Raw genomic sequence first — 27,701 nt, 5'->3', positions numbered from 1 at the left:
TGTAATCCCAGCTACTCGGGAGGCTGAGGCACAGGAGAATCGCTTGAATCCAGGAGGCTAAGGTTGCAGTGAGCCGAGGTCACGCCACTGCACTCCAGCCTGGACGACAGAGCGAGACTCCGTCTCAAAAAAAAAAAAAAAAAAAAAAAAGGCACATAAGGATCATCTTTATGCATTCAGGTAAGATACCATGTGCACATTCACAAAATAAAAATAGACTAAAGGATGGTTTATGGAATACTATGCAGTTGCAAAGAAAGCACAAATTTATATTTTTAAAAGATAAAGATATAAGAAAAAAATTCATAACTGTACATATAATCCTATTTATGTAAAAAAATATATATATGGTTGTCTGAAGATATTTTGGGACTCCAAACACCTTCACAATGACCACTGAAGACCCCATTCCACAATGGACTCCAACTAAATGCTGAGTTGGAGTTATAATAAGATTTGGTTACCAAGGCATTCATTTAAGTGAGTATTAACTTTGCTCTTGCCCTTGAAAAGCTCCTAATTCTAGTTATCTTTATCCAAGCGTAAGAGGTTAAAGACCCGCCTGAAGATACAGATGCAAACTGACTGTAAGACAATCAGCGGACAGCTCGGCTTTGTATTTTCAGACAACCCTTTAATTACAAACGCCTCTGGGCCAATGGTCTGAAAATGGTTGGGACTGAGGTGCTGGGGATACAATGATGAAGTGCAGCCGCTGAAGCCATGTCAGGTGGAGACCCGGTTACCTCAGACCCTCACTGAGCCTTTTCTTTTTTCTTTTCTTTCTTTCTTCTTTTTTTTCTTTTGAGACGCAGTCTCCCAGGCTGCAGTGCAGTGGCTCACTGCAACCTCGGCTTCCCGAGTTCAAGCGATTCTCCTGCCTCAGCCTCCCGAGTAGCTGGGATTACAGGTGGCGCCACCACGCCAGGCTAATTTTTGTATTTTTGGTAGAGACGAGGTTTCATCATGTTGGCCAAGCTGGTCTCGACCTCCTGACCTCAGGCGATCCGCAAGCCTCGGCCTCCCAAAGTGCTGGGATTACAGGCGTAAGCCACCGCGCCCGGCTACTGCACGTTTTCCAAACCTTGGCTCCTACGCATTTATCAGAAGAGAGAGCGCAGATAATCTGTCTATGACTTCCAGCCAATGGCTACACTTCTTTTCTCAGCCCTCGTCCACTGTTCTTTTTTAACCAATCAGAAACGTTTTTCAAACGTTTGTCCTCCCCGCTAAGTGCGCAGGCTCCTGGAAAGTTGTCTTCACTTCCGGGCCGCGGTCTAGGGCGGCTACGTGTGTTGCCATAGCGACCATTTTGCGTTAACTGGTTGGTAGCTTCTATCCTAGGGGCTGAGCGACTGCGGGCCAGCTCTTCCCTTATTCCTTCTCGGCTCCTTGTGGCCCAAAGGCCTAACCGGGGTCCGGCGGTCTGGCCTAGGAATCTTCCCCGTTGCCCCTTTGGGGCGGGATGGCTGCGGAAGAAGAGGACGAGGTGGAGTGGGTGGTGGAGAGCATCGCGGGGTTCCTGCGAGGCCCAGACTGGTCCATCCCCATCTTGGACTTTGTGGAACAGAAATGTGAAGGTAAAAACCAGAGCCCGAACCGACAATCCTTTTCTTCTCTCTCACACCAGCGGCGGGTAGGGGGTTGGTAACCACAAGTCATCTCTCGTCTCCCCCACCCCCTGTCTCCACCCCTGTCGCAAGGTCTCGTTCCCCTCATCACCTTCTCCACCCGCGTCGTCAGGTTTAGAGCTGGTTATGTGGGAGGAATTCCTTTCACCCTGCCGATGTGTTCCTTCGCAGACCTGAAAATGGGGACCGAGACTCCCCTTCTGTGGGGCCCAAGCGCACGTCCGAAGAACATTAGACTTGAATCGTAAATTCGGTCTCTCAACCTGTCCCGAACGTTTCTGCTCTCGGCAGGTGGACTGTTTGGCTGGGCTTCTTCAACAGCTTAGCCAGACTTGAGAGGAGAAGCATCGGTTTACCTGAGTTCCTTATGATCCCTAGCATTTCGTCCGGTGTAGTCAGCTTAGGAAATGAGAAATGATTTCACACCAAACCAACAGTTAACTGCAAAGGAGGGCATGTGATAACTCCAGGAAGCCCAGAGCCGATGATTTTGGTGGCCTGTATTCCCCTTGGTGAGCTCTCTACTCTTGGCTATACCAAAAATAGGCGAGGTGGGGCCAGGAACCATTCTTGGAACAAATGAGGCGTATAGATATGGCATAATATTCCCTGTGAAGGACAGGCACCTCCGGGTTCTGAGCAGTTCTTCATGCTTGGAGTTCTGCATTCAGTTCGTGGAGACTATTTGCAGCCCATTCGCAGAAAAGGAACCAGAAACCACGTCATATAAATGAGTGCCCAAGAGTTATTGTGGTTGTTTAATCGGGCAAGACTTTGAGGGTAGTAATATTCATCAATTATTTGAACATCTGCTTTTTGTTGTAAGGTTCAGTGGAATAGAGCTAGGGTCAGTTGGTACAAGCTACAGGGAAACAAATTTCAGTGAAGGAAGTGTTTCATGACAGAATGTATCCAAGATGAGTTAGCCAGCCTCAGAAGGTAATGAGCTTCCCGGCTCCAGCAGTGTTTGAATGGATCTGATAGCGACTTAATAGGGTTAGAGGGATTCAACTATTCAGCTATCAAATGGTCGGTTATCCTGGATGACCTTTTAAGACTTCTTTAAATTCCAAGATATCATGAATCTGGTAAAGATGAAATTCAGTTTGACCACTGAATCTTTTCATTACATTTTCATTGCTATAATCAAAATTCAAATCGTAGTTATTAAAGTGTTGTTTTTACAGGTAATTTTTTAACAATGTTCAAAAACAAAATAACTTGTATTTGTACTCCTTTTTTTTTTTTCTGGGAGACAGAGTGTCGCTCTGTTGCCCAGGCTGGAGTGCGGTGGCGTGATCTTGGCTCACTGCATTGTTTTATACATATGATCATTCAGTAAACACTTGTTTTGATTTTATTTAACTTCATTATTTATCTGTGGTAACAAAAATGGCCTGGTCACTTTCAGTAACATTTACATCAGCAAAATTCCAGTACAATAAAATAATATGGAACCTACTGTAAAAGGATTTAACCATTAACAATAATATTCCATTAAAAGTTATGAAGAAATTATTGCCTATTGATTGAAATGTGTTTTTGTCTTAAATATGAGGTAGTATTCATTTTAAATATTTTCTCAAGTAGGCAAAAAAGCTTGTTTACAATTAATAGTATATATGAATAGTATATATGTGTATGTGTGTGGGTGTATATATATTTTTGTCTTTTTTTTTTTTTTGAGATGGAGTCTCACTCTGTCGCCCAGGCTGGAGTGCAGTGGCGCAATCTCGGCTCACTGCAACCTCCGCCTCCTGGGTTCAAGCAATTCTCTTGCCTCAGCCTCCGGAGTAGCTGGGTCTACAGGCGCGCGCAACCACGCCTGGCTAATTTTTGTATTTTTAGTAGAGACGGGATTTCACCACATCGGCCAGGCTGGTCTCGAACTCCTGATCTTAGGTGATCCACCCACCTTGGCCTCTGAAGGTGCTGGGATTACAGGCATGAGCCACAGTGCTCGGCCACTAGTATATATTTTTAGATATATTCATTTATATATTTTTTAAAGATAAACCCTAAGAATTCAAAGCTGAAGAGCTAGCTTGACGGTTCTATTTGGAAGGAGTGGATTTTTAAATTTGCATTAATAAAATGATTTGGTTTTTACACTATGTAATATTTTCTTTTAAATTTAGTTTTTGATGATGAAGAAGAAAGCAAATTGACCTATACAGAGATTCATCAGGAATACAAAGAACTAGTGAGTATTTTATTTCACTGATTTTTAAAGTTAATTAGGCTAATACTACTTATAGCTTTTCTAAATGAAGAAAAATATTTTTACATTAAAAATCCTTAATTTTACAAAAATCCAGTCTACCTTAACAATAGTGCCAGTTATATCTGTCTCCACAGGTGCTCTGAGTATCTCATTTGGATGACTTATCTCCTCTACTCTAAGGAATGGTTTTACAACTCTTTATGGGTTCTTGCATGTATTCTTTATATCTTATTCTTATTTTGTTGATGCATCCAGGGACATATTAATTATTCACTTCGTCATGGTTGTCATGTGATTTTTTTATTTTTTATTTTTGAGACAGGGTCTTGCTCTGTCACCCAGGCTGGAGTGCAGTGGCACTATCACAGCTCATTGCAGCCTCAACCTCCCCAGGCTCAAGCGATCCTCCCATCTCAGCCACCTGAGTAGCTGGGACTACAGGTGTGCACCACCATGCCCTGCTAATTTTTTTTTATTTTGTAGAGATGGGGTTTCTTTGTTTCCCAGGCTGGTGTCGAACTCCAGAACTCAAGCGATCCACCTACCTGGGCCTCCCAAAGTGTTGGGATTACAGGCATGAGCCACTGCCCAGCCTGTCTTGTGATTTTAAAAAATGCCTCTGGCAGTGGGGCGCAGTGGCTCACACCTGTAATCCCAGCACTTTGGAGGCCAAGGCAGGTGGATTGCTTCAGCCAAGGAGTTCGAGACCAGCCTGGGCAACATGGTGAAACTCCATCTTTATAAAAATTACAAAAATTAGTCAGTCATGATGGCATGTGCCTGTAGTCCCAGCTGCTTGGGAGGCTGAAGTGGGAGGATGATCTCTTGAGCCCAGAGGGTCAAGGCTGCAGTGAGCCATTACTATGCCACTGTACTCCAGTCTGGACAACAGAGTAAGACCCTGTCTCAAAAAAAAAAAAAAAAAAAGAAAAGGCCAGGCATGGTGGCTCATGCCTGTAATCCCAGCACTTTGGGAGGCCAAGGCAGGCGGATCACCTGAGGTCAGGAATTCGAGACCAGCCTGACCAACATGGTGAAACGCCGTCTCTACTTAAAAAAAAAAAAAAAAAAAATTAGTCGGGCATTGTGGCAGGCGCCTGTAGTCCCAGCTACTCAGGAGGCTGAGGCAGGAGAATTGCTTGAGCCTGGGAGGCAGAGGTTGCAGTGAGCCGAGATGGTACCACTGCACTCCGGCCTAGGTGACAGAGTGAGACTCCATCTCAAAAAAGAAAGAAAAGAAAAGAAGAAAAAAAATGCCTCTGGGTAGCAGAAGAGTTGTGCCACACTGAACTTCATAATCCTGACTTCAACTATTTCTATTAGAAGAAATACAATTTCATGTGATTTTCAGCAAAAATATTAACTTTTAATTTGTGTATGGTGAAAGACAATGTCACTGTCATGTAATATTATGTAGATTAATATTTGCAAAAAATTTGATGATACTTTTCTAAACTCAATACTTAATAAGCAAACTGTCATGTAGAAATTTTCTATGTAATTATAAAAGTTAAACTTTGTTTTTTTAGGTTGAAAAGCTGTTAGAAGGTTACCTCAAAGAAATTGGAATTAATGAAGATCAATTTCAAGAAGCATGCACTTCTCCTCTTGCAAAGACCCATACATCACAGGTTTTTGCTTTGTGTTATTCTGCTAATATACAGTTTTAACAAATGCCCAGGGTTTCACTTAAATTTGAATGTTTGATTGACAAAGTGTAATATTTTAGACATTGTGAGAGGTAGAAAGATAATTCATCATATATGAGTTCTTTTTGAGAGCAACCCTGAAAAATGATAATTTGAGGCATTAATGAACTGATACAACTCAAAGTGACCTTTCTAAACTCAGAACTAGAATAAGATCACAGGGTTTATACAAACTACTGTTTTATTTACATAGATCTCCAATAATTCTGCAGTTGCTCCTTTTATAATTTTAGCAGATCCACAGTCAGTAGTTCCTGCGGCTTCCTTCTCTTCGAACTGCTTGTATTATCTTACTGGTTGTGTAGTGCTAGGCTGAAGTAGTAATACGTATGTTTATAAACTAATGTTTGTTTTTGTTGTTTTTTTGATATGGGGTCTCACTCTGTTGCTCAGGCTGGAGTTTAGTGGTGCGATTGCAGCTCATTATAGGCTCAACATCCCTGGGCTCAGGTAATCCTCCCACCTCAACCTTCCTAGTAGCTGGGACTACAGGTGCCACACCAGCACACCTGGCTAATTTTTTTTTTTTTTTTTTTTTTTTTTTTTTGTAGAGACAGGGTCTTGCTCTGTTGTCCAGGCTGGTCTTGAATGCTGGACTCAAGGGATTTGCCCATCTTGGCCTCCCAAAGTGCTAGGATTATAGTCATGAGCCACCACACCCAGCCTATAAACTAATGTTTATTGACGGCTTGTGCTAATTGATATTTTGGGCACTTGACATGTTTTATCTCATTTAATCTTCCTGACACCTCTTAAGAAACTGCTACTATATAACTTCCATTTAGAAATGAGGAAACCAGGCCGGGAGTGGTGGCTCACGCCTGTAATCCCAGTACTTTGGGAGGCCGAGGCGGGCAGATCACCTGAGGTCGGGAGTTCGAGACCAGCCTGACCAACATGGAGAAACCCCGTCTCTACTAAAAATACAAAATTAGCTGGGCATGGTGGCGCATGCCTGTAATCCCAGCTACTTGGGAGGCTGAAGCAGGAGAATCACTTGAACCCAGGAGGCAGAGGTTGTGATGAGCCAAGATTGCGCCATTGCACTCCAGCCTGGGCAACAAGAACAAAACTGTCTAAAAAAAAAACAAAAAAGAAATGAGGAAACCAAAGCACAGAGATATTAAGCAAATAGTCCAAAGTCCACAGCTAAATAAGTAGTAGAGCCAGTATCCCCAGCCCAGGCAAGCCAACTGTGTGCCCTTGCTCAGAGGGTGAGGATTGGGATATGTTGCTACTACCCAAGTAGCGTTTTGCTCAAAAACTGAAGGCCAGGACGTGGCTCATGCCTATAATCCCAGCACTTTGGGAGACCAAGACAGGAGGATTGCTTGAAGCCAGGGGTTCGAAACCAGCCTGGACAACATAGTGAGACCCCATCTTTAAAAAAATATAAAAGTTAGCTTGTTGTAGGTTGTAGTGGTGTTCTCCCCAGAGCACCCCTACTCAGGAGGCTGAAGTAGGAGCATCACTTGAGCCTAGGAGTTTGAAGCTGCAGTAAGACAAGATCATGCCACTGTACTCCAGCCTGGGCAACAGATTAAGACCCAACCCCAAAAAACAAAACACTGGCTTTGGCATCTCATCTTCTACTAAATAAACTGTAATTTCTTAGCAAGATATGGTAAGAATTGTTTAAAATGAGACTCCAGATTATATTTTTAGCCATGATCCCTTGCTATAGTTCTCCAATATATTATGTTCTACTGCCATTCCAGGTAACTTGCTCTTTTTTTTTTTCTTTTGAGACGGAGTTTCACTCTTGTTGCTCAGGCTGGAGTGCAATGGCGCAATCTCGGCTCACTGCAACCTCCGCCTCCTAGGTTCAAGTGATTCTCCTGCCTCAGCCTCCCAAGTAGCTGGGATTACAGGCTCCCACCACCATGCCCGGCTAAGTTTTTGTATTTTTAGTAGAGGCAGGGTTTCACTATGTTGGCCAAGCTGGTCTCGAACACCTGACCTCAGGCGATCCACCCGCCTTGGCCTCCCAAAGTGCTGGGATTACAGGCGTGAGCCACCACGCCCTGCTGCCACTTGCTCTTATAAGCATCTGTACACCTACCTTTGCTCATGCTGTCCCTTAACCTGGAATGTATGGTCCCCTCCCCAGACCACTCCATCTTTCCTTTCATAATGTGGAGAAATCCTCATTATCAGGGCCTGGTTGAAATGCTACTTGTTATAGCAGCTTTGCTGCTTATTCTAAAGTCTGACCAGAATTCATTCTACTTAACTAGGCCAATTTTAAATTGATATTTTTGTTACTCTGCCTTGAATTATAGTTTCCTACAAGTCTCTTTCCCTACTAAATTGTAAGTCCTTTGAGCTGTGTTTAATATCTTTGCATTCCCTGCTGGTAGAACAGAGATGAAAACTTAGGTGCTAGTACATAGTTCTCAATAAATGTTTATTAATTTAAATTATCTTGTTATGATGGCCTAGAAGAGGTTGCCTTGACTACTTTTTAATCCAGCACTTCCTCTTTTGCACAACTTTTCATTTGATGATCACCTTTAATTCTAGGAATAGAAAATCTTTTTTGTTTGTTTGTTTTTGTTTTTGAGACAGGGTCTTTCTCTGCCACCCTGGCTGGACTGCAGTTGTGCAGTCATAGTTCTATGCAACCTCTAACTCCTGGGTTCAAGTGAATCTCCTGCCTCAGCCTCCTGAGTAGCTAGGACTATAGGTGTGCACCATTATGCCTGGCTAATTTTTCAGTTGTTTTGTAGAGAGGGGGTCATGCTGTGTTGTCCAGGCTGGTCTTGAGGTCCTGGCATCAAGCAATCCTCCTGCCTCAGCCTCCCAAAGCTCTGGGGTTACAGGTATGAGCCACTATATTTTGGCTGGGTGTGATAGCTCATACCTGTAATCCCAGTGCTTTGGGAGGCTGAGGCAGGAGGATTACTTTAGGCCAGGGGCTCAATACCAGCCTAGGCCACAATGCAAGACCCCATCTCTACAAAAAATAAAAATACAAGAATTAGCTGGGCATGGTGACACGCTGCTGTAGTCCTAGCTACTTGGGAAGCTGAAGTGGGAGGATTGCTTGAGCCCAAGAATTTGAGGCTGCAGTGAGCTATGACTGTACCACTGTACTCCAGCCTGGGCTGCAGAGTGAGACCCTGTCTCTAAAATAATAATAATAATAAAATAATTTAAATGTTATTGGCATGCCCACATTAATGTGAAAAAATCTGGCAATTTCCAAGAAGACATAACAATCTTTAATGTGTATGTACCTAATAACAAAGCAACAAAATGTGTGAGGCAGAAACGGAATTGCAAAGAGAAATGGATGAATACATGATTATAGTTGGAGACTTCAACACCCTCTATCAGTATTGGACAGATCCAGTAGTTAGAAAATCAGTAAAGACATAGTTGAACTAAACAGCACCTTCAGGCCAGGCACGGTGGCTCATGCCTGTAATCCCAGAACTTTGGGAGGCTGAGGTGGGTGGATCACTTGAGGTCAGGAGTTCGAGACCAGCCCGGCCAACATGGTGAAACCCATCTCTACTAAAAATACAAAAATTAGCCGGGTGTGGTAGCGGGCACCTGTAATCCCAGCTACTCAGGAGGCTGAGGCAGGAGAATCACTTGAACCTGGGAGGTAGAGGTTGAGGTGAGCCGAGATTGCGCCACTGCACTCCAGCCTGGGCGACAGAGCAAGACTGCATCTCAAAATAAATAAATAAATAAATAAACAAACAACAGCACCTTCATTCAACTGAATTTATTTGACATACACCACTTCATCCAATAATCAAAAATACACATTCTTCTCAAGATCACACAGAATGTTCATCAAGACAAGACTACATTATGGGCCATAAAACATACCTTAACAAATTTAAAAGAAGAGAGATCATACACGGTCTGCTCTCAGAGCACAACATAATTAAACTGGAAATAAATAACAAAAGATAGTTGGAAAACAACAAAACACTTGCAGATTAAACAACACACTTTAAAAAACACATGTGGGCCAGGCATGGTGGCTCATGCCTATAATTCCAGCACTTTGGGAAACCAAGGTGGGCAGATTGCTTGAGCTCAGGAGTTTGAGACAAGCCTGGGCAACATGGTGAAACTCCATCTCTACAAAATACAAAAAAATTAGCAGGGCATTGTGGTACATACCTTCTGCCATGTTGGCCAGGCTGGTCTCAAACTGCTGACCTCAGGTAATCTGCCCATCTCAGCTTCCCAAAGTGCTGGGATTACAGACATGAGCCACTGCGCCTGGCCACAATTTTTGTTTTATAGAATTTTAAGGAATTATATAATTATATTATATATAAAATATGTAATCATAGAATAATCATAAAGTATTATATTTTATAGAATTATAAACAAATGCCCCTCTTTATTCCTGATCATCTTTCTTGTTCTGAGGTCTACTTTATCTGAAATTAAATTAAGCTACTCCAGCTTTCTTTTTTTTTAAACAACTTTATTGAGATATAATTTGCATATCACAATACTGATCCTTTTGAAAACTTTTTTTTTTTTTTTTTGAGACGGAGTCTTGCTCTGTCACCCAGGCTGGAGTGCAGAGGTACGATCTTGGCTCACTGCAACCTCTGTCTCCTGGTTCAAATGATTCTCCAGTCTCAGCCTCCTGAGTAGCTGGGACTACAGGTATGCACCACCGCACATGGCTAATTTTTAAATTTTTTTTAGTAGAGACGGGGTTTCACCATGTTGGCCAGGCTAATCTTAAACTCCTGACCTCAAGTGTTCTGCCTGCCTCAGCCGCCCAAAGTGTTGGGTTTACAGGGGTGAGCCACCGTGCCCGGCTGAGAACCCTGTTTTAAAGGCTATTAAAATAAATTTTAAAATTGTCCTTTTGGGACATCTAATCATAAATAACAATGTAGCATTCTTGAATTAATCTACTGTTTTGCAGTAGAAATGGTTCGAATGTGTGGGTAATAGTTTTAAAACTTGAATCTTCATTTCACTTGAGATTTCTTTCCACAGGCCATTTTGCAACCTGTGTTGGCAGCAGAAGATTTTACTATCTTTAAAGCAATGATGGTCCAGAAAAACATTGAAATGCAGCTGCAAGCCATTCGAATAATTCAAGAGAGAAATGGTAAAATGTTGAAGTTAGAAATCTAAGTACTAAATGCGTTTTTTTTTTTTTTTTTTTTTACAGTTTTGACTATTCTAATTCTAATATGGTCTTAAATGTAGCTGTCTCGTATACATTTATTTCAAGTTTGAAAGACTTCAGCTGACTTGAGATTTTAGAGTATATGGCTGGGTGCAGTGGCTCACACCTGTAATCCCAGCATTTTGGGAGGCTGAGGCGGGCAGACCACGAGGTCAGGAGATAGAGACCATCCCAGCTAACACAGTGAAACCCCGTCTCTACTAAAAATACAAAAAAATTAGCTGGGCATGGTGGCGGGCACCTATAATCCCAGCTACTTGGGAGGCTGAGGCAGGAGAATGGTGTGAACGTGGGAGGTGGAGCTTGCAGTGAGCTGAGATCGCGCCACTGCACTCCAGCCTGGGTGACAGAGTGAGACCCTGTCTCAAAAAAGAGTATAAACTTCCTGATTTGTATTTGACATCTCAAAAAAAGGAGACCAGAATTCAATGATACTTTGGATTTCACAGAGTTCAATTTTCTGCCCAGCCATTATGTTTATGAAGTTGAGTATTTTTGAATGGTCATAGTTGTAGTTACTGGTGAGAGGTGTCCATCCTTTTTCTGGCTTAAGATTGTTAGGACCTTTGTAGGAAGCAGTGGTTCTTTTTTTTTTTTTGAGACAGAGTCTCGCTCTGTTGCTCAGGCTGCAGTGCAGTGGCATGATCTCAGCTCACTGCATGCTCTGCCTCGCGGGTTTACACCATTCTCCTGCCTCAGCCTCCCAAGTAGCTGGGACTACAGGCACCCGCCACGATTCCTGGCTAATTTTTTGTATTTTTAGTAGAGATGGGGTTTCACCATGTTAGCCAGGATGGTCTCGATCTCCTGACCTCATGATCCGCCCGCCTGGGCCTCCCAAAGTGGCCGGAAGCAGTGGTTCTTAAGTGTTAGCAAGTATCGGAAATGGTTGGAGGGCTTGCTGAAGCACATATGGCTGCCTCCCAGTTTCTGATTTAATAGGTCTGGGGTACCGATAATTTGCATTTTTAACAATGATATGGTTTGGCTGTGTCCCCACCCAAATCTCATCTTGAATTCCCACGTGTTGTGGGAGGGACCCAGTGGGAGGTAATTGAATTTTGGGGGCAGGTCTTCCCCATGCTGTTCTTGTGATAGTGAATAAGTCTCATGAGATCTGATGGTTTTGGGAAACGGGAGTCTTCCTGCACAAGCTCTCTCTTTGCCTGCTGCCATCCATGTAAGACGTGATTGCTCCTGTTTGTCTTCCACCATGATTGTGAGGCTTCCCCAGCCATGTGGAAACATAAGTCCGATTAAACCTCTTTCCTGTGTAAATTGCCCAGTCTCGGGTATGTCTTTGTCGGCAGCATGAAAATGGACTAACACAAACAAGTTCCCAGGTGATGCTGATGCTGCTAGTCCTGGGACCACACTAACACCCACTGTTCTAGGGCACTGGGCAGAGACAGATAAGCTTGTACCAGCATCATGTGGAAGAGAAAATGGAACTCAAAGCCCTATTAACCCTCGTTGGCTTTATCTTTCCCCTGACCTTGTGCTTAAGTTCACTTTCTCTCTAGCTCTTCCTGCTCTTGTTCCCTTCTTGTGTACCTGAACTACGTTTAACATCCTGACTTAAAACAGCCGAGTTTCTAACCATGCTACTTGTTATTGTACCATCTCCTTTCTAACCCAGATTATCATCTGTGTTTCAAATTTCTTGCTGTGGTAACCTCACCTTAATTTCTATGTCTTCGTTAGCTCAACAGATTGCCATGATATTTTTTTACCATGGCCCATAACCTCTTTAATGGCTTGGCAGCGGGACCTTTCCTTTGATTGTTTCTTGAAGATATGAGATCTATAGTTCAGTTGTATTGTTGGCTCTTAAGGGCCTGGAACATGCAACAATAGGGCTTCCGTTGTTGCATGGCAAACATCAGAATTTTGCATGGCCCTTACTGGGGAGTTTCCTCCTCATTTGACTGATGTGAGTAGAGACTCTTAGAGCCAGCCACCATCATAATCATCTACTACAATCGCAAGATGCTTTCCCCAGCAGCTAATAGCGCTGTTGTCTGTGGGTAGGGGGAAAACACCACCCTAACCCTGAAGAATGCATGACACAGTGCTATTACTTTGATGTGAATAAGTCTGGAAAATAGTCTCTTTCTACTGTGGTTTGCTTTATAAAATCCTTTCCTCTGTATTTTCCTGAAACTATGCTTTATTCTGACTTATGGGTTAGAGAATTTTAATAAGTATGTTAGTAAACAAATTTTTTAGGGGATCAGGAAAAGAAATAGTAAACTTGACAATGGCAGTCTTTAGTTTTCAGTTTGGAATTTAATTGGAAACTCATTTAGATTTTAATAAAAAGGGAATAAATACATATCTTGTATCATGTGGATGCCTTAGGCTGTCAGTAACAGAACACTCCAGTGAAGAAAAGATCTCCCAGAACAAGAAGTCCAGAGGAAGGGAGAGAAGGAAGACAGGTTCGGGGTTGGTTAATTTAGTGGCTCAGTGATCTAATCAAGGACCCCGACACTTTGCATCTTTATACTCTGCCATTCTCAGGATCTTCTCTCATGATTGTACTCTGGCTGCATTGAATGCAGACTCAACAATGTCTTATGAAGAAATGGAATATTTCCTCCTGTACATCTCTTTTGTTAGCAAGACAACAATTTCATGGAAACCCTCCAGTTTTTCCCTCAAATCCTATTGATTAGGATTGGGGTCACTTGCCTTTCTTAAACCATCTGGCAAGGGGAATGAGACCATTATGATTGGCTTGAACCAATTAGGAGTTACTCTCCTGGGATTGGGGAGGGCCCTGCCTCTAAGTAGTTAGCTGCCTGATAATTCTGCAAAAGCTGGCTTCTATTAGCAAGGGAGGAGGAGGGGAATGATGTAGAATAATGACTATTGTCAGGCCACAGCATGGGGCATTTTACTTACATTTAAACATAAGCTAATACTTAGTTTCTGCTACAGAATTTCTAATACATGTACTTAGGAGTTTTGCTGGCTGGGCACAGTGGCTCATGCCTATGGTCCCAGTGCTTTCAGAGGCTGAGGCAGGAGGATCGCTTAAGCCCAGAAGTTTGAGGCTGCAGTGAGCTATGATAGCGCCACTGCATGCCAGCCTGGGCAACAGAGCAAGACCCTGTCTCAAAATTAAAAAAAAAAAAAGAAAAAGAAAAGAAAGAATGTTGCCTGACTAAGATCCAGGGGTGAATACCTTAGATTAATGTTGATTATACTCAAAACTGCAGACTACTTGAAAATAGTTCTTAATGATGAGAAAAATTCAAAGGCTCTCTGGATTCTTTTTTATCTTTTTGGTGTCTTATTAAAGAATTTAGATAAATTGCAAATGAGAGTATTATTTTGATGGTTTTTAAGTACTTCATACTGTTGTGTTATTCTTAGTACTTACAGTTTTCCTCAGAAAGATTATTAGGAGAATAATAATTTTATATCTTTGGACTGAGCAAAAATGCACTTAAGATTAATGGATTAGTTAGATGTCAGTTTTCTGGTTGTGATATTGTACTACTATAGTTTTGTAAGATGTTACCACTTGGGGAAACTGGGTAAAGAGTATATAGCAGCTTTCTGCATTATTTCTTACAATTGCACTTATCTCAAAATAAAACATTTAATTTAAAAAAAAGTATATAAACATCAGGAGGATTAGAGTAATAAAGCTATTTAAGAGTAGATCCAAAATCCTACAGTCATATGTGGATAAAGAAATGGAAGGTAAAAATGAAGAAGCATTCTGCTAATGTTGTGGAATGTAATAATTATAGATGCAAACAGAACAATTATTACCAGTCCACCTGCTTCACAGGAAGATAAAAGTAATAAAGTAAATTAAACCAATATTTTAAGTTACTTTTTATTTTCTTGGGCTGAAGTTGCTACTTCCCTGGTTTATAATTATTAGACCAACATCTGAATAGAAGCTTCAAGGGCAGAGATCGTTTTATTCATCTTTGTATCCCCCCAAAGTGCTTAACACCATGGTTTTATTACACATAGTAAGCAGCGCCCTTTTCAATAGCATCTGTGATAATATAAATGAAGACTTTTAATGCTATTTCAATTAGCAAAATTATATTTTGTTTTGTGACTCTTCTCATTTAAGGGACACCTTTGAGAGCAGTTTCATTATTAAGCCTAACTCAATGATTTCCATACTATATTCTTAGACACTATATGATTATGGAAGAGAAAAACATATTAACAAATTTTTGTTGCCATACATTGTTATTTTTAATTGCCAATAAAATAATTATTAAGAGATATTTGTAGTTAAAAGTGTGGGGTTTTTGGTGGGGCTTATTCTGTAAAATAGGAAAAGGCTTAAAAGATGATAGTTAAAAATGGCCGGGAGTGGTGGCTCACGTCTGTAATCCCGGCACTTTGGTAGGCTGAGGGGGGCAGATGACTTGAGGTCAGGAGTTCGAGACCAGCCTGCCGACATGGTGAAATCCCATCTCTACTAAAAATTAACTGGGTGTGGTGGTGGGCAGCTCTAATCCCAGCTACTCTGGAGGCTGAGGCAGGAGAATCACTTGAAGCCAGGAGGCAGAGGTTGCAGTGAGCCCAGATCGTGCCACTACACTCTAGCCTGGGTGACAGAAAGAGACTCTGTCTCAAAAATATTTATATATATATATATAAAATAAAAGATGATAGTTAAAAAGATAATAGCTTAGGATGTTACAGTGATAGATCTGAAGGTAACTTGTACTTAAGGAACTAGAACAGTGAGAAATATATGTTTTTAATTGAGTTGATACTATTTCATGTGGTCTTTGGTTTTCAACAGGTGTATTACCTGACTGCTTAACCGATGGCTCTGATGTGGTCAGTGACCTTGAACAGGAAGAGATGAAAATCCTGAGGGAAGTTCTTAGGTACCATTCTTTAATTGTTTTTTAAATGAATCATTATTAATATTATATGATCTGTACATATGCTTTTTGCCCAACAAATATGAACTAATAAAATTGCTAAATTCTCTACTGAAGACCATCAAAATGATTTATCATTTTATGACTGTGAATATATTTCTTAGTGACAGAAAAAGTTATTTTCAGGTAACATACCAGATCAGTCCAAATGAGAAAGTCTTTTTACACCCCCATCATAGGAATAGGAAAGTAGTCACCAATGGGAAAAAGTTGCAGTAGACCTAGCCTGATCTCTGGAGAGAGGTATAATGACTTGAGCTAAACAGCTTACTCCATGGCTTCTGGATCTCACTATGGAGGTGGCATATTCTAGGTGTCACATAGTAGGAGGCTGGGCATCCAGATTCCACAGATTGAATAGCTGACTTGTTGATAGTAACCTTCAAGGGAGGGATGACAGAGAGGTGCCTATCCCAGTTGAGTATCTTGCCGGTCTCCTTGTTTCCCCAGTTACATGATTCACAGCCAAATGCCTGGCAAGGAGTGTGCAGACCACTAATGGGGTCCACACAGAACTAAGAAATGTTAATGGACATTTCTGTTTCTTTTGGGCCTGTTGTGCCCTGACCTTTACGGGAATTTTGGAAGGAAGGGGCAGTAGTAGCTCCTAATTTTTAAATCTCCTGTGAGAATATATTAGGTTTAGGGCAAAAGGATGCCTATAATCACAGTGTCACTTGCAGACTGTGGCCTTGGCCTTTGGGGTCACTTCTTCTCCAACTATACTACCACACATGACCATCTTCTAGCATCCTACAGTTCCCCCGACTTAGGGACTTTGTCCCACCTCCAAAGCAGAAGAGAGGATCAGAGGATGGGCCTGGTGGGAAACTACGGCAGTAGCTCCAGGATGCAGTGCTTAATTTCAGGGGGTTTGAGTGATTATGGAGAGGGTAGCAGATATGCAGGTGAACTCAACCCTTTCTTGCCACATCCCTCTTTGGATGGCAGGGGCAAATGGGAGCCTGAGACAACACAGAATGCTTTGAGTTTACAGGTTTGAGAGGTAAGGGTGTTTGGTTCAGAGGACTGGTAAAGTTTTGATTTGGACTGGTTGTGTTGGTTGATTGGTGGCCTGAAAACTGGTCAGCACTGTATTTTTAGATTTTATTTTCCAAGAGCTTTTGAGGGGATATACTACTGTGTAAGTAATAGAACTTAGTTATGAACGTGTATAACAGTTGACCTTGGTTACTTTCCAAAAGCAGACTGTCTCAGTGAGCAGTTTACAAAAGTTGATGGGCTTTGGCACAGTGGTATCACAAGTGCTTGATGATAGCTCAGATGCCATTGGAACAATGACATTTTATCAAGAGGGGTGTAATTGATCACTCTAAAGAGGGTGATTGAAGTCCTTATTAATGGGATTTGCCATTCAAATTTGGGTTCAGGATTTCAAATCTGTTGATCTTTATTCAGCTAGGGTTCATTCAGAGTTCTAGAAGAAATGGATAGATCTGTATTTTATGTTACTAACTGTATTATGCTGTATGCCTATGTATGTCTTTCCCAGTTGACTGTAAGCCACTTTAGAGCAAGGCTTGATTATCTTCCATCTTTGTGTCTAATGTGCCTTTTATTGTAAGCTTAGGTTAGCATGTTGCTTAGTTGAATATTTGTTCTTTGACCAAAAAAGGAAATTTATCTTTTTACCTTATTTTTGTATATTTCAGAAAATCAAAAGAGGAATATGACCAGGAAGAAGAAAGGAAGAGGAAAAAACAGGTGCCTACAGAACATATAACAGAAGTATTTTATTGCTGTTATCTCTTATTAAGTGTACACCTAGATCTTACTATTAAAATTTATACTTATGTGGAACTACATAATTTTAAGTACAATGTAAATATTGACCAATAATATTAATATATCAATAATTCTATGTATGTCGTGCATTACTGCTGGCCACCATATTATATAGTACTATATATACTTAACTGTATATAGTACAAAGACCACACAGTACTAATTAATCTTACAGGACATGCATATAAGCAAGAGTAGTCATTTTTTTTGGCAAGTTTAAGCATCTGTTTTTAACTTTTTATACTTTTTTCCCCTTCTTTATTTTTGTCCTGGTAACTCACAGAACAACATTTTTTTTTTTTTTTTTTTTGAGATGGAGTCTTATTCTGTCACCCAGGCTGGAGTGCAGTGGTGTGATCTTGGCTCACTGCAACCTTTGCCTCCCGGGTTCAAGCGATTCTCCTGCCTCAGCCTCCAGAGTAGCCGGGATTACAAGTGTGCGCCATCACGCCTGGTTAATTTTTGTATTTTTAGTAGAGATGGGGTTTCACCACGTTGGTCAGGCTGGTCTTAAACTCCTGACCTCGTGATCTGCCCGCCTCGGCCTCCCAAAGTGCTGGGATTACAGGCATGAGCCACCACACCCGGCCAGAACAACCTTTTATACACTTTTATTTATTTATTTTTTTGCAGACAGTCTCACTCTGTCACCTGGGCTGGAGTGCAGTGGCGCAATCTCAGCTCACCGCAAACTCTGCCTCCCAGGTTCAAGTGATTCTCCTGCCTCAGCCTCCCAAGTAGGTGGGATTACAGGCGTGTACCACCACGCCCAGCTAATTTTTTGTATTTTCAGTAGACAGGGTTTCAGGATGTTGGCCAAGCTGCTCTTGAATTCCTGACCTCATGTGATCCACCTGCCTCAGCCTCCCAAAGTGCTGGGACTATAGGCGTGAGCCACTGTGCCTGGCCAACTTTTTATACTTCTTAATATAGAAAGTATATGCTTTTTTGCTTTTTTTTTTTTTTTTTTTTTGAGACTGAGTCTTGTTGTATTGCCCAGGCTAGAGTGCAGTGGCGTGATCTTGGCTCACTGCAACCTCTGCCTCCCAGGCTCAAGCGATTCTCGTGCCTCAGCCTCCCCAGTAGCTGGGATTATAGGTGCCTGCCACCACTCCTGGCTAATTTTTGTACTTTTAGTAGAGACAGGATTTCACCATGTTGGCCAGGCCAGTCTCGAACTCCTGACCTCAGGTGATCTGCTGGCCTTGGCCTCCCAAAATGTTGGGATTACAGACATGAGCCACTGTGCCCGGCCAAAAGTATATACCTTTTTATAAGAGTGTATACTTTATACTTTCTTTTAAAGAGGCCAGACATGGTGGCTCACTCCTGTAATCCCAGCACTTTGAGAGGCCGAGGTGGGTGGATCACTTGAGGCCAGGAATTTGAGATCAGCAACATGGCAAAACCCCATCTCTACTAAAAATACAACAATTAGCTGAGCGTGGTAGTGCACACCTGTAATCCCAGCTACTCAGGTGGCTCAGGCATGAGAATTGTTTAAATTCAGGAGCCGGAGGTTGCAGTGAGCCAAGATCGCACTACTGCACTCCAGTCTGGGTGACAGAGTGAGACTCTGGCTCAAAAGAAAAAAAAAAGAAAACTATAATACCTTTGGATCCTTTAGGTGGTGAATTAGTTAAAATGAATCTAAATTGTGTGTTTTTTTAAAAACTGTATTATGGAATCCTGAAGTTATCAGAGGCTAAAACAGAAGAGCCCACAGTGCATTCCAGTGAAGCTGCAATAATGAATAATTCCCAAGGGGATGGTGAACATTTTGCACACCCACCCTCAGGTAAGATTGAGGTGTACTGAACTGTCTCTAATAATATGAATACACAAACACCATATAGAATGTGCCACTTTCTCACACTTATTTAACTTCAAAAGCCCTGGGAGGGAGTATTGAATGTCTTTGGTATTTAACGTTCTTTGTGAATTTGGTTAAAGAGGTTGCAGACGAGATACTGACCTGAAAGAGAGCGTATAGTCCTCAAGTTTCTATGTAAAGCCTGGAACCCACAGTAGAGAGCAAAACTCCTTGAGGGAGTAACTAGCCTTTGTGCACGGCTGCAGCTTACAAGAGAGGTTCACATAACATTTGGTATTCTCTTCCATGCTTACAGTTGTATGGTATTTGTGAGTGAGAAGCTGAATTTGGAAAGATAATATTAAATTTCTTTTCCAATGAATTAAGTACAGCTAGAAAATAAGAGGTAGCCATTTTGTCCAGATATTTGGTCAGAAATCATATCTTTGAAATCAAAATTCATAGGAATCCTTGTAGGAAATGCTAGTGGATGACCTTTTCAACATGTGGCAAATCTATTCTCAATATGAACTGATTTTCTATATAAAGAAACAAGTAATTCTGAAACAGAAATTAGGGTCATGAATTCAGTTCATTTTATTATGGATTCCTGTGGTTTTAAATAAATGTCCTTTTCTCAATTAAAAAAATATACTCTGTGAGGTAGATATTATAATCCTTGTTTTTCTTTTATCTTTTTTTTTGTTTTGAGTCAGAGTTTTGCTGTTGTTGCCCAGGCTAGAGTGCAATGGTGTGATCTCGGCTCACCACAACCTCCACTTCCCGGGTTTAAGTGATTCTCCTGCCTTAGCCTCCTGAGTAGCTGGGATTACAGGCAGGCACCACCACGCCCAGCTAATTATATATTTTTAGTAGAGATGGGGTTTCTACATGTTGGTCAGGCTGGTCTCGAACTCCCAACCTTAGGTGATCTGCTTGCCTTGGCCTCCCAAAGTGCTGGGATTACAGGCATGAGCCACTGTGCCTGGCTACTCTTATCTTTTTTAAAAAAATTATTTTTGTTGAGTCGGGTGTTGCTGTGTTGCCCAGGCTGGGTCTCAAACTCCTGGCCTCAAGTGATCCTCCTGCCTCAGCCTCCCAAAGCACTGGGATTATAGGCATGAGCTACTGTACCCATCTGTTTTTTTTTTTTTTTTTAAAGAAATTCAAGGAAGCTGAGCGACTTGTCCAAGATCACCGAACTCTTCAATGGTGAAATTATGACTTACCTTGGTCTTCTGACACTAAATATTCTAAACCTTAGTTTAGAAGAACTTCTATAATTGAGATTAGTGTGATGTTTACCCATTAATTTTTTAATGTAAGTTGGAGAACAACTTTCTTTAATATGCCTAATTTAAGCTGTTTTAGGTTCACAGTAAAATTGAGCAGAAGGTACAGAGATTTCCCCCATATAGTCCCTGCCCTAGTAAATGCCTAGCCTCTCCCATTATCGACCCCCTCAAAAGTAGTACATTTGTTACGTTGGTGAACCTTCCTTGACACAACATTACCAACCAAAGAGCATAGTTTACATTAGGGTTCACTCTTGGTATTGTATATTCTGTGGATTTTGACAAACGTATGATGACATGCATTCACCATTATAGTATCATGTAGTATACAGGTTCACTGCCCTAAAAATTCTTTGTGCTCTGCCTGTTCATCCTTCCCACCTCCTAACCCATGGCAACCACTGATCTTTTACTGTTTCCACAGTTTCGCCTTTTCTAGAATGTCATATAGTTGAAATCATACAGTAGTACGTAGCCTTTTCAGATTGGCTTCTTTCACTTAGTAATAATCCATTTAAGATTTCTCCATGTCTTGTCATGGCTTCGTAGCTCATTTCTTTTTAGTGTTGAATAATATTCCATTGTCTGGATATGCCACGGTTTGTTTATTCATTTATCTGCTGAAGAAAATCTTGGTTGCTTCCAAGTTTTGACAATTATGAATAAAGCTGCTATAAACATCCATGTGCAGGTTTTTGTTTGGACATAGCTTTCAGCTCCTTTGGGTAAATACCAATGAGCATGATTGTTATATCTTACAGTAAGAGTATGTTTAGTTTTGTAAGAAAGTGCCAAACTGTCTTCTAAAGCGGCTATACCATTTTGCATTTCTACAGCAGTGAATGAGCGTACTTGTTGCATCCTTGCCAGCATTTGGTGTTGTCAGTGTTCTGGATTTGGACTATTCTAGTAGGTGTGTAGTGATCTCATTGTTGTTTTATTTGCATTTCCCTGATGACATGATGTGGAGCATCTTTTCATATGCTTGTCATCTATGTATCTTCTTTGGTGATGAGTCTGTTAAGGTCTTTGACCCATTATATTTGTTGGGTTGTTTGTTTTCTTTTTGTTAATTGGGTTCATTTTCTTATTGTTGAATTTTAAGTGATCTTTGTATATTTTGAATAATAGTCCTTTATCAGATGTGTCTTCTGAAAATATTTTCTTCCAGTCTGTGGCTTGTCTTCTCATCCTCTTGATACTGTCTTTTACGTAGCAGAAATTTTAATGAAGTTCAGCTTACTAATTATGTCTTTCATAGGGTGTGCCTTTGGTGTTGTATCAAAAAAGTCATCACCATACCCAAGGTCACCTAAATTTCCTCCTATGTTATCTTCTAGGATTTTTATAGTTTTACATTTTACATTTAGGTCTGTGATCTATTTTGAATTATTTTTTGTGAAGGGTGTAAAATTTGTGTCTAGATTCATATTTTTCTTTCAGATGTCCATTTTCCTTTCCTCATTGTATTGCCTTTGCTCCTTTGTCAAAGATAAATTGATCATATTTATGTGAGTTTATTTCTGGGCTCTCTATTATGTTCTGTTGATCTATTTCTCCATTCTTTTGCAAATACCACACTGTCTTGATTACTGTAGTTTGAAGTCTTCAAGTTGGGTAGTGTCAGTCCTCCAATTTTGTTCTTCAATATTGTGTTGGCTATTCTGGGTGTTTTGCCTCTCCATATAAATGTTAGAATCTGTTTGTCAGTATCCACAAAATAACTTGCTGAAATTTTGATTGATATTGTATTGAATCTGTAGATCATGTTGGGAAGAACTGACATCTTGACATTGAGTTTTCCTGTCCATAAACATGGAATAGGCGGGCATGGTGGCTCATGCCTGTAATCCTAGCATTTTGGGAGGCCAAGGCGGGAAAACTGTTTGACTCAGGAGTTCAAAACCAGCCTGGGCAATTTGGCGAAACCCTGTCTCTACAAAAAAAATACAAAAATTAGCCAGGCATGGTGGTGCACGCCTGTAGTCCCAGCTTCTAGGGAGGCTGAGGCAGGAGAATTGCTTGAGCCCAGGAGGTGGATGTTGCAGTGAGTTGAGATTGCATCATTGCACTCCAGCCTAGGTGACAGAGTGAGACCCTGTCTCAAAGAAAAAAAAATAAAAAAATAAAAAAATTTAAAAAAGGCCAGGAGTAGTGGCTCACATCTGTAATCCCAGCAATTTGGGAGGCCGAGTTGGTGGATCACTTGAGGTCAGGAGTTTGCGACCAGCCTGGCCAGCATGGTGAAACTCCATCTCTACAAAAAATACAAAAAATTAGCTGGGCATCGTGGCAAGTTCCTGTAATGCTAGCGACTCAGGAGCTGAGGCAGGAGAATCGCTTGAACCCGGGAGGAAGAGGTTGCAGTGAGCCAAGATCGTGCCATTGCACTCCAGCTGGGGCAACAAGAGCGAAACTTCATCTCAAAATAAAATAAAATAAAAACCATGGAATATTTCTCCATTTATTGAGTTCTTTGATTCCTTTCATTAGAATTTTGTAGTTTTCCTCATATAGATCTTGTGTATATTTTATTTTATATCTAAGTATTTCATTTTTAGGGGCGCTGTGCTAATGTAAATGGTATTTTAAATTTTAAATTCCATTTATTCATTACTGGTATAAAGGAAAGTGATAAACTGTTATTAATTTGTATCCTGTAACCTTGCTATATAATTATTCATTTCAGTTTTTCTGTCAATTCTTTTGCATTTTCTACATAGATGATCATGTGTTCTGCAAATAAAGACATTTTTATTTATTCCTTCCCAATCAGTGTACCTTTTATTTCCTTTTCTTGTCCTAGTGGATTAGGTAGGACTTCTAGTATGATGTTGAATCAGAAAGGTGAGAGGGGACATTTTTGCCTTGTTTCTGATCTTAGTGAGAAACCTTCTAATTTCTCACCATTAAGTATTGTGTTAAGTTTTAGAGTTTTTCGTAGACACTCTTTATGAAGTTGAGGAAGTTCCTCTCTATTCCTAGTTTACTGAGAGCACCCATTAATTTTAAGGAGTTAGATTCTTATTTGAGAAAAGAACAGGAGTATATTGAACCAGAAGCAGATTTGTGAAGTTACCTTGCTTCTTTCTTAGTACCAAGTCAAACCATTTCTTTTTTATATATATGCTACAGATTGTAAGTAGAAATAGCCTCATTTTAATGATATATATGAAAGCTCCTGCTTTAGGTTTGTCTGTGCTCTAGTTTGCTGACCCAAATTAACTTTGTTTTATATACACCTAAGTACATATACTATTTAAATCTTGTGTCTAACATAAATTGAATAAATTTGCTTTGTCTGCTTTCTTATCTAAGTGAAGCTATAGAAAACTTGATCTCAAACCACATATAATTCAGTTGTACACATTAATGGTACAGCATAAATGGTAGATTTCAAAAGTAATGATTTCAATTTTTAAAATTATTTTTTTCAAATGCACATATCTGATATTTCAGAGAATCACTTCATACAAAGTGATGGAAGCCCAGTATGAAGACCTGAGTTTGGAAGAATCATGAAGTTGTTTGAGCTTCTGTTTTGTCCTTTTGCCTGTCTTTCCCTCATTCCTGCCAGCAATGGATAGTATCTTTTCTCAGATTGATGCAGATTTGCCAGAGATGAGATGATCTGTCTTTAGGTTTTCTGGCTTTCTGATCTTCCCTTCCTAGAAATTAGAGAAGCTAAGTATTTGGCTTCAAGTACTTTCCTTTCTAGGCCTGAGAATATACATATGTACTTAATTAACAAACCCAAGGCAAGAACTATTCAGAGAAAGAACATGAGTGGAATATAAATGCTTATATGTATGGGTTCCCCGCTCCTCAGGAATTATTTGAACTGTTCCTTCTCCAGTTCTGTGAGTCCACTGAGGGCTAAGCCTACCTCTGCTAACGTCACTCAGTAACAACAGCGGTGTTTTACCTCTATCTTTATTTCTGTTAGTTATGTAGCTCCCTGTCTAGGTTGGTTTGGAGTGCTGGTTCCAGCTTCTCTCTTCCATGGAGATTTCCCTTATTGTCCAAGGGTCTGGAGAGCTTTTCCTCCTTCACCCTCTCTGGCACTGTAGTCAGTCTGGTCACTGCTAGAGGAGTGGTCTGTTGTCAAGTTTCTTGCACAGACAAAATTCTGTTTTCTGTTTTAGTATGTATGCTGGCAAGGTATTATTATTATTTTTTAACTGGCAGGATCAACCAGGTGTGGCAAAAATTTTAATCATTTAGAGACATGTGTGCCATGTTTTCCCATCATGCTTTTAGATCTTAGCATCATTTTAATGTCTTTGCTTGTCTCAGTGTGCTTTCTTTCATAGCCCATGTATTTACACTGAAAATGTTTTATCTTTTTAAAAACAATCACCTTATAATAAAAAATGGCTCAGAGGAGCAATTAGAATGTTAATTCTCTCTCTTGGTTGGCACAGTCACCAAATGGCTGGAAAGTATTTAGTGCTCATGTTTATATGTGCTTCCAAGTTCTGCTTGCTTTAGAAATCTTTACATTTTCATAATGCACTGGCAGGTTTATAGTTATCTTCAATACATAATTATATACAAAAATTATTGACATTACTGGCATGCACTCTTGCAATACAAAAAATTATACTTTTACATTAATTGTTCTGAAAATATAGGGTGACTTTTTACATGCAAGCAAGTTTGGAAACCAATTACATTGTAGTAAGGGATTAGTATACTGTTTATTTGGATTACGTGGCAATCTTGTATTATATTATAGTGTAGTTCTAATCTTTAGACAAGGATTTTACCTTTTTGTAGCTATAGTACTGTACAAACAGCAGAAGCGTGGTACTTGTTGAGAAGTAGGTGAGAAACTGTAGTTCCAAGCTCCTTAAGGATAGAGACATGATGTTTACTGTTCTTACCCAGTGGCTGGCACAGTATAGGCACTGAATATATGTTGACTGAATGACTATGAGGAAAAACAAGTATTATTAACATTAGCTCATTTTGGCAAACCTAGCCTAATACTTAATATTTCTCATAATATTCTAATTGGTCTTATTGTCTACTTATTGCCAGAAGTTAAAGTGCATTTTGCTAATCAGTCAATAGAACCTTTGGGAAGAAAAGTGGAAAAATCTGAAACTTCCTCCCTCCCACAAAAAGGCCTGAAGATTCCTGGCTTAGAGCACGCGAGCATTGAAGGACCAATAGCAGTAAGTAAAAGACATCACTTTTAAGAACTATAAGCAAAATGACAAGGTACTGGGAAATCAAACTTTGAATTGAATCACTCAGTGGGCATCTGTGCTACTTACTAAATGGACTTGAATTTAGATAGCTCCTTTTCTTACTTGACCCAGAATTTATCAGTACTTGGAACAGAAGAACTTCGCCAACGAGAACACTATCTCAAGCAGAAGAGAGATAAGTTGATGTCCATGAGAAAGGATATGACGACTAAACAGATACAAAATATGGAGCAGAAAGGAAAACCCACTGGGGAGGTGGAGGTATGGCTAGCCTTAATATGTCAAGATTTACAAATCTGGTGGTGGAACTCTCAAAATCAGAATATGTGCAAGAAAGCCTCTAATAAATTTTGCTTGCAGACCCATTCATTATTAATCACCTCCTAGTGCAGTAGCTGCTAAGTCTTTTCTAGGAAGTGAAATTGTTGTGATAAGGATTTTTTGAGGCAGAATATAGCGGTGTCATTATACATTTTTTTCTTATGCTGTTTCTTTACTTGCTCTTCTCTGAGTATGTCAGGGGGTCAGTGGTCTGTTTCACCTGAGCATTCTGAAATGTTTTATCATAGAGCAGCATCAGTACCCCAGCCACCACTTCCAAGAGGGCTTCTCCAAGAAGAGACTTTATGAAGAAGAGATTTAGGAAACCTAGTCTATGTCTGTCTCTCCCTCCGCCCCACAAGAAAGTGCCCCTGATTTTTGTTCATTTGAGGCAGTATGTTGGGAATTTTAGACAAATGACCCTATTTCATACTGTAGCCAATTTTTTCTTTTTTTTTCAGGAAATGACAGAGAAACCAGAAATGACAGCAGAGGAGAAGCAAACATTACTAAAGAGGAGATTGCTTGCAGAGAAACTCAAAGAAGAAGTTATTAATAAGTAATAATTAAGAACAATTTAACAAAATGGAAGTTCAAATTGTCTTAAAAATAAATTATTTAGTCCTTACACTGAGCCTTTTAGTTTCAAACACTTTTGTAAATCCAAATATCTTATTTTAAACACTTTAGGTAAAGGACAGTAGGGAAGGCAGCTACTCATACTGATTAGTTTAATACAAATTCCTGGATGTTTTCCTTTTGGAAAGAGGGTATAGAAAGAAACTAGTTGGTAGTATGTTCATTCATTCAAACTCGGTTACCTACTGTTTGTGCCAGGCATTGTGCTAAGCACTAAGGATACAGGAGTCAACTAGATTGACAGGGTCACTGCCTTCATGGGGCTAGTGGAGAAGGCCCAAAGACGAAACTGTTAGAAAGGCAAAGTGTAGTGTCCTATGAGCAGGGCTGGCTAAGCCTCTTTAAGCTGAATGGAAGGTTAATTACACAAAGAATAGGTAAGAACAGTTCAGGTTCTGCAGCAGGAAATAAAGCATATACTGAAAAACTGGAGTATATATATGAGTGGAGAGGGTTAGCATATGAAATTGGAGACAGGTAGGGTACTGACAGTGCAGTCTTATAGGGAATGTGAGGATTTAATTTTTTTTTTATTTTAGAGACAGGATCTTGCTCTGCTGCCCAGGCTGGAGTGCAGTTGCACAATCCCAGCTCTGGATTTTAAATTTTGTAATACCAGCAGTGTCAAGTCATTGAAAAATTGTAACGCAGGGGCCAGGCACGGTGGCTGACAGACACTGTAATCCCAGCACTTTGGAAGGCCGAGGTGGACAGATTGCTTGAGCCCAGGAGTTTGAGACCAGCCTGGGCAACATGGCAAAACCCCATCTCTACTAAAAATACAAAAAATTAGCTAGGCATGGTGGCATACACCTGTAGTCCCAGTTACCTGGGAGGCTGAGGTGGTAGGATCACCAGAGCCCTGGAGGTCAAGGCTGCAGTGAGCTATGATCACAGCACTCCACTCCAGCCTGGATGACACAGTGAGACC

General features: G+C 40.5%; 2 protein-coding genes across 6 annotated transcripts in view; one reads left to right on the top strand and one right to left on the bottom strand.

Moving 5' to 3' along the window:
- The first annotated feature begins 629 nt into the window (after positions 1-629).
- On the top strand, positions 630-26,765 carry CFAP36 (cilia and flagella associated protein 36). Its single transcript, XM_024242110.2, has 10 exons — positions 630-1,580; positions 3,770-3,834; positions 5,385-5,486; positions 10,551-10,665; positions 15,536-15,623; positions 17,354-17,405; positions 19,182-19,284; positions 25,638-25,774; positions 25,922-26,071; positions 26,593-26,765. The coding sequence occupies exons 1-10, from the start codon at positions 1,466-1,468 to the stop codon at positions 26,692-26,694; spliced, it is 1,029 nt and encodes a 342-aa protein (XP_024097878.2). The 5' UTR covers positions 630-1,465; the 3' UTR covers positions 26,695-26,765.
- Positions 24,036-27,701, bottom strand: part of PPP4R3B (protein phosphatase 4 regulatory subunit 3B) — a 75,658-nt gene continuing 71,992 nt past the window's right edge. For all 5 annotated transcript variants that reach the window (XM_054546253.2, XM_054546260.2, XM_063713260.1 and 2 more), the window contains one exon: positions 24,036-25,527. In XM_054546253.2, the coding sequence (XP_054402228.1) occupies positions 25,477-25,527 (51 nt within the window). In that variant the 3' untranslated portion in view covers positions 24,036-25,476. The remainder of the gene's footprint in view (positions 25,528-27,701) is intronic.

This window comes from Pongo abelii, chromosome 12, assembly GCF_028885655.2.
Source record: "Pongo abelii isolate AG06213 chromosome 12, NHGRI_mPonAbe1-v2.0_pri, whole genome shotgun sequence".
Lineage (NCBI taxonomy): Eukaryota > Metazoa > Chordata > Mammalia > Primates > Hominidae > Pongo > Pongo abelii.
The sequence above is the reverse complement of the archived record's forward strand: the minus strand, read 5'-3'. Positions and strand labels throughout refer to the sequence as shown.

Bases quoted from the DNA above. Each gene is read 5' to 3' on its own strand.
- CFAP36 (XM_024242110.2), top strand. From the start codon at position 1,466: ATGGCTGCGGAAGAAGAGGACGAGGTGGAGTGGGTGGTGGAGAGCATC. The intron at 17,406-19,181 runs GTGCCTACAGAA...GGAATCCTGAAG, and splicing joins AAAGGAAGAGGAAAAAACAG to TTATCAGAGGCTAAAACAGA. The intron at 25,775-25,921 runs GTAAGTAAAAGA...TACTTGACCCAG, and splicing joins GCATTGAAGGACCAATAGCA to AATTTATCAGTACTTGGAAC.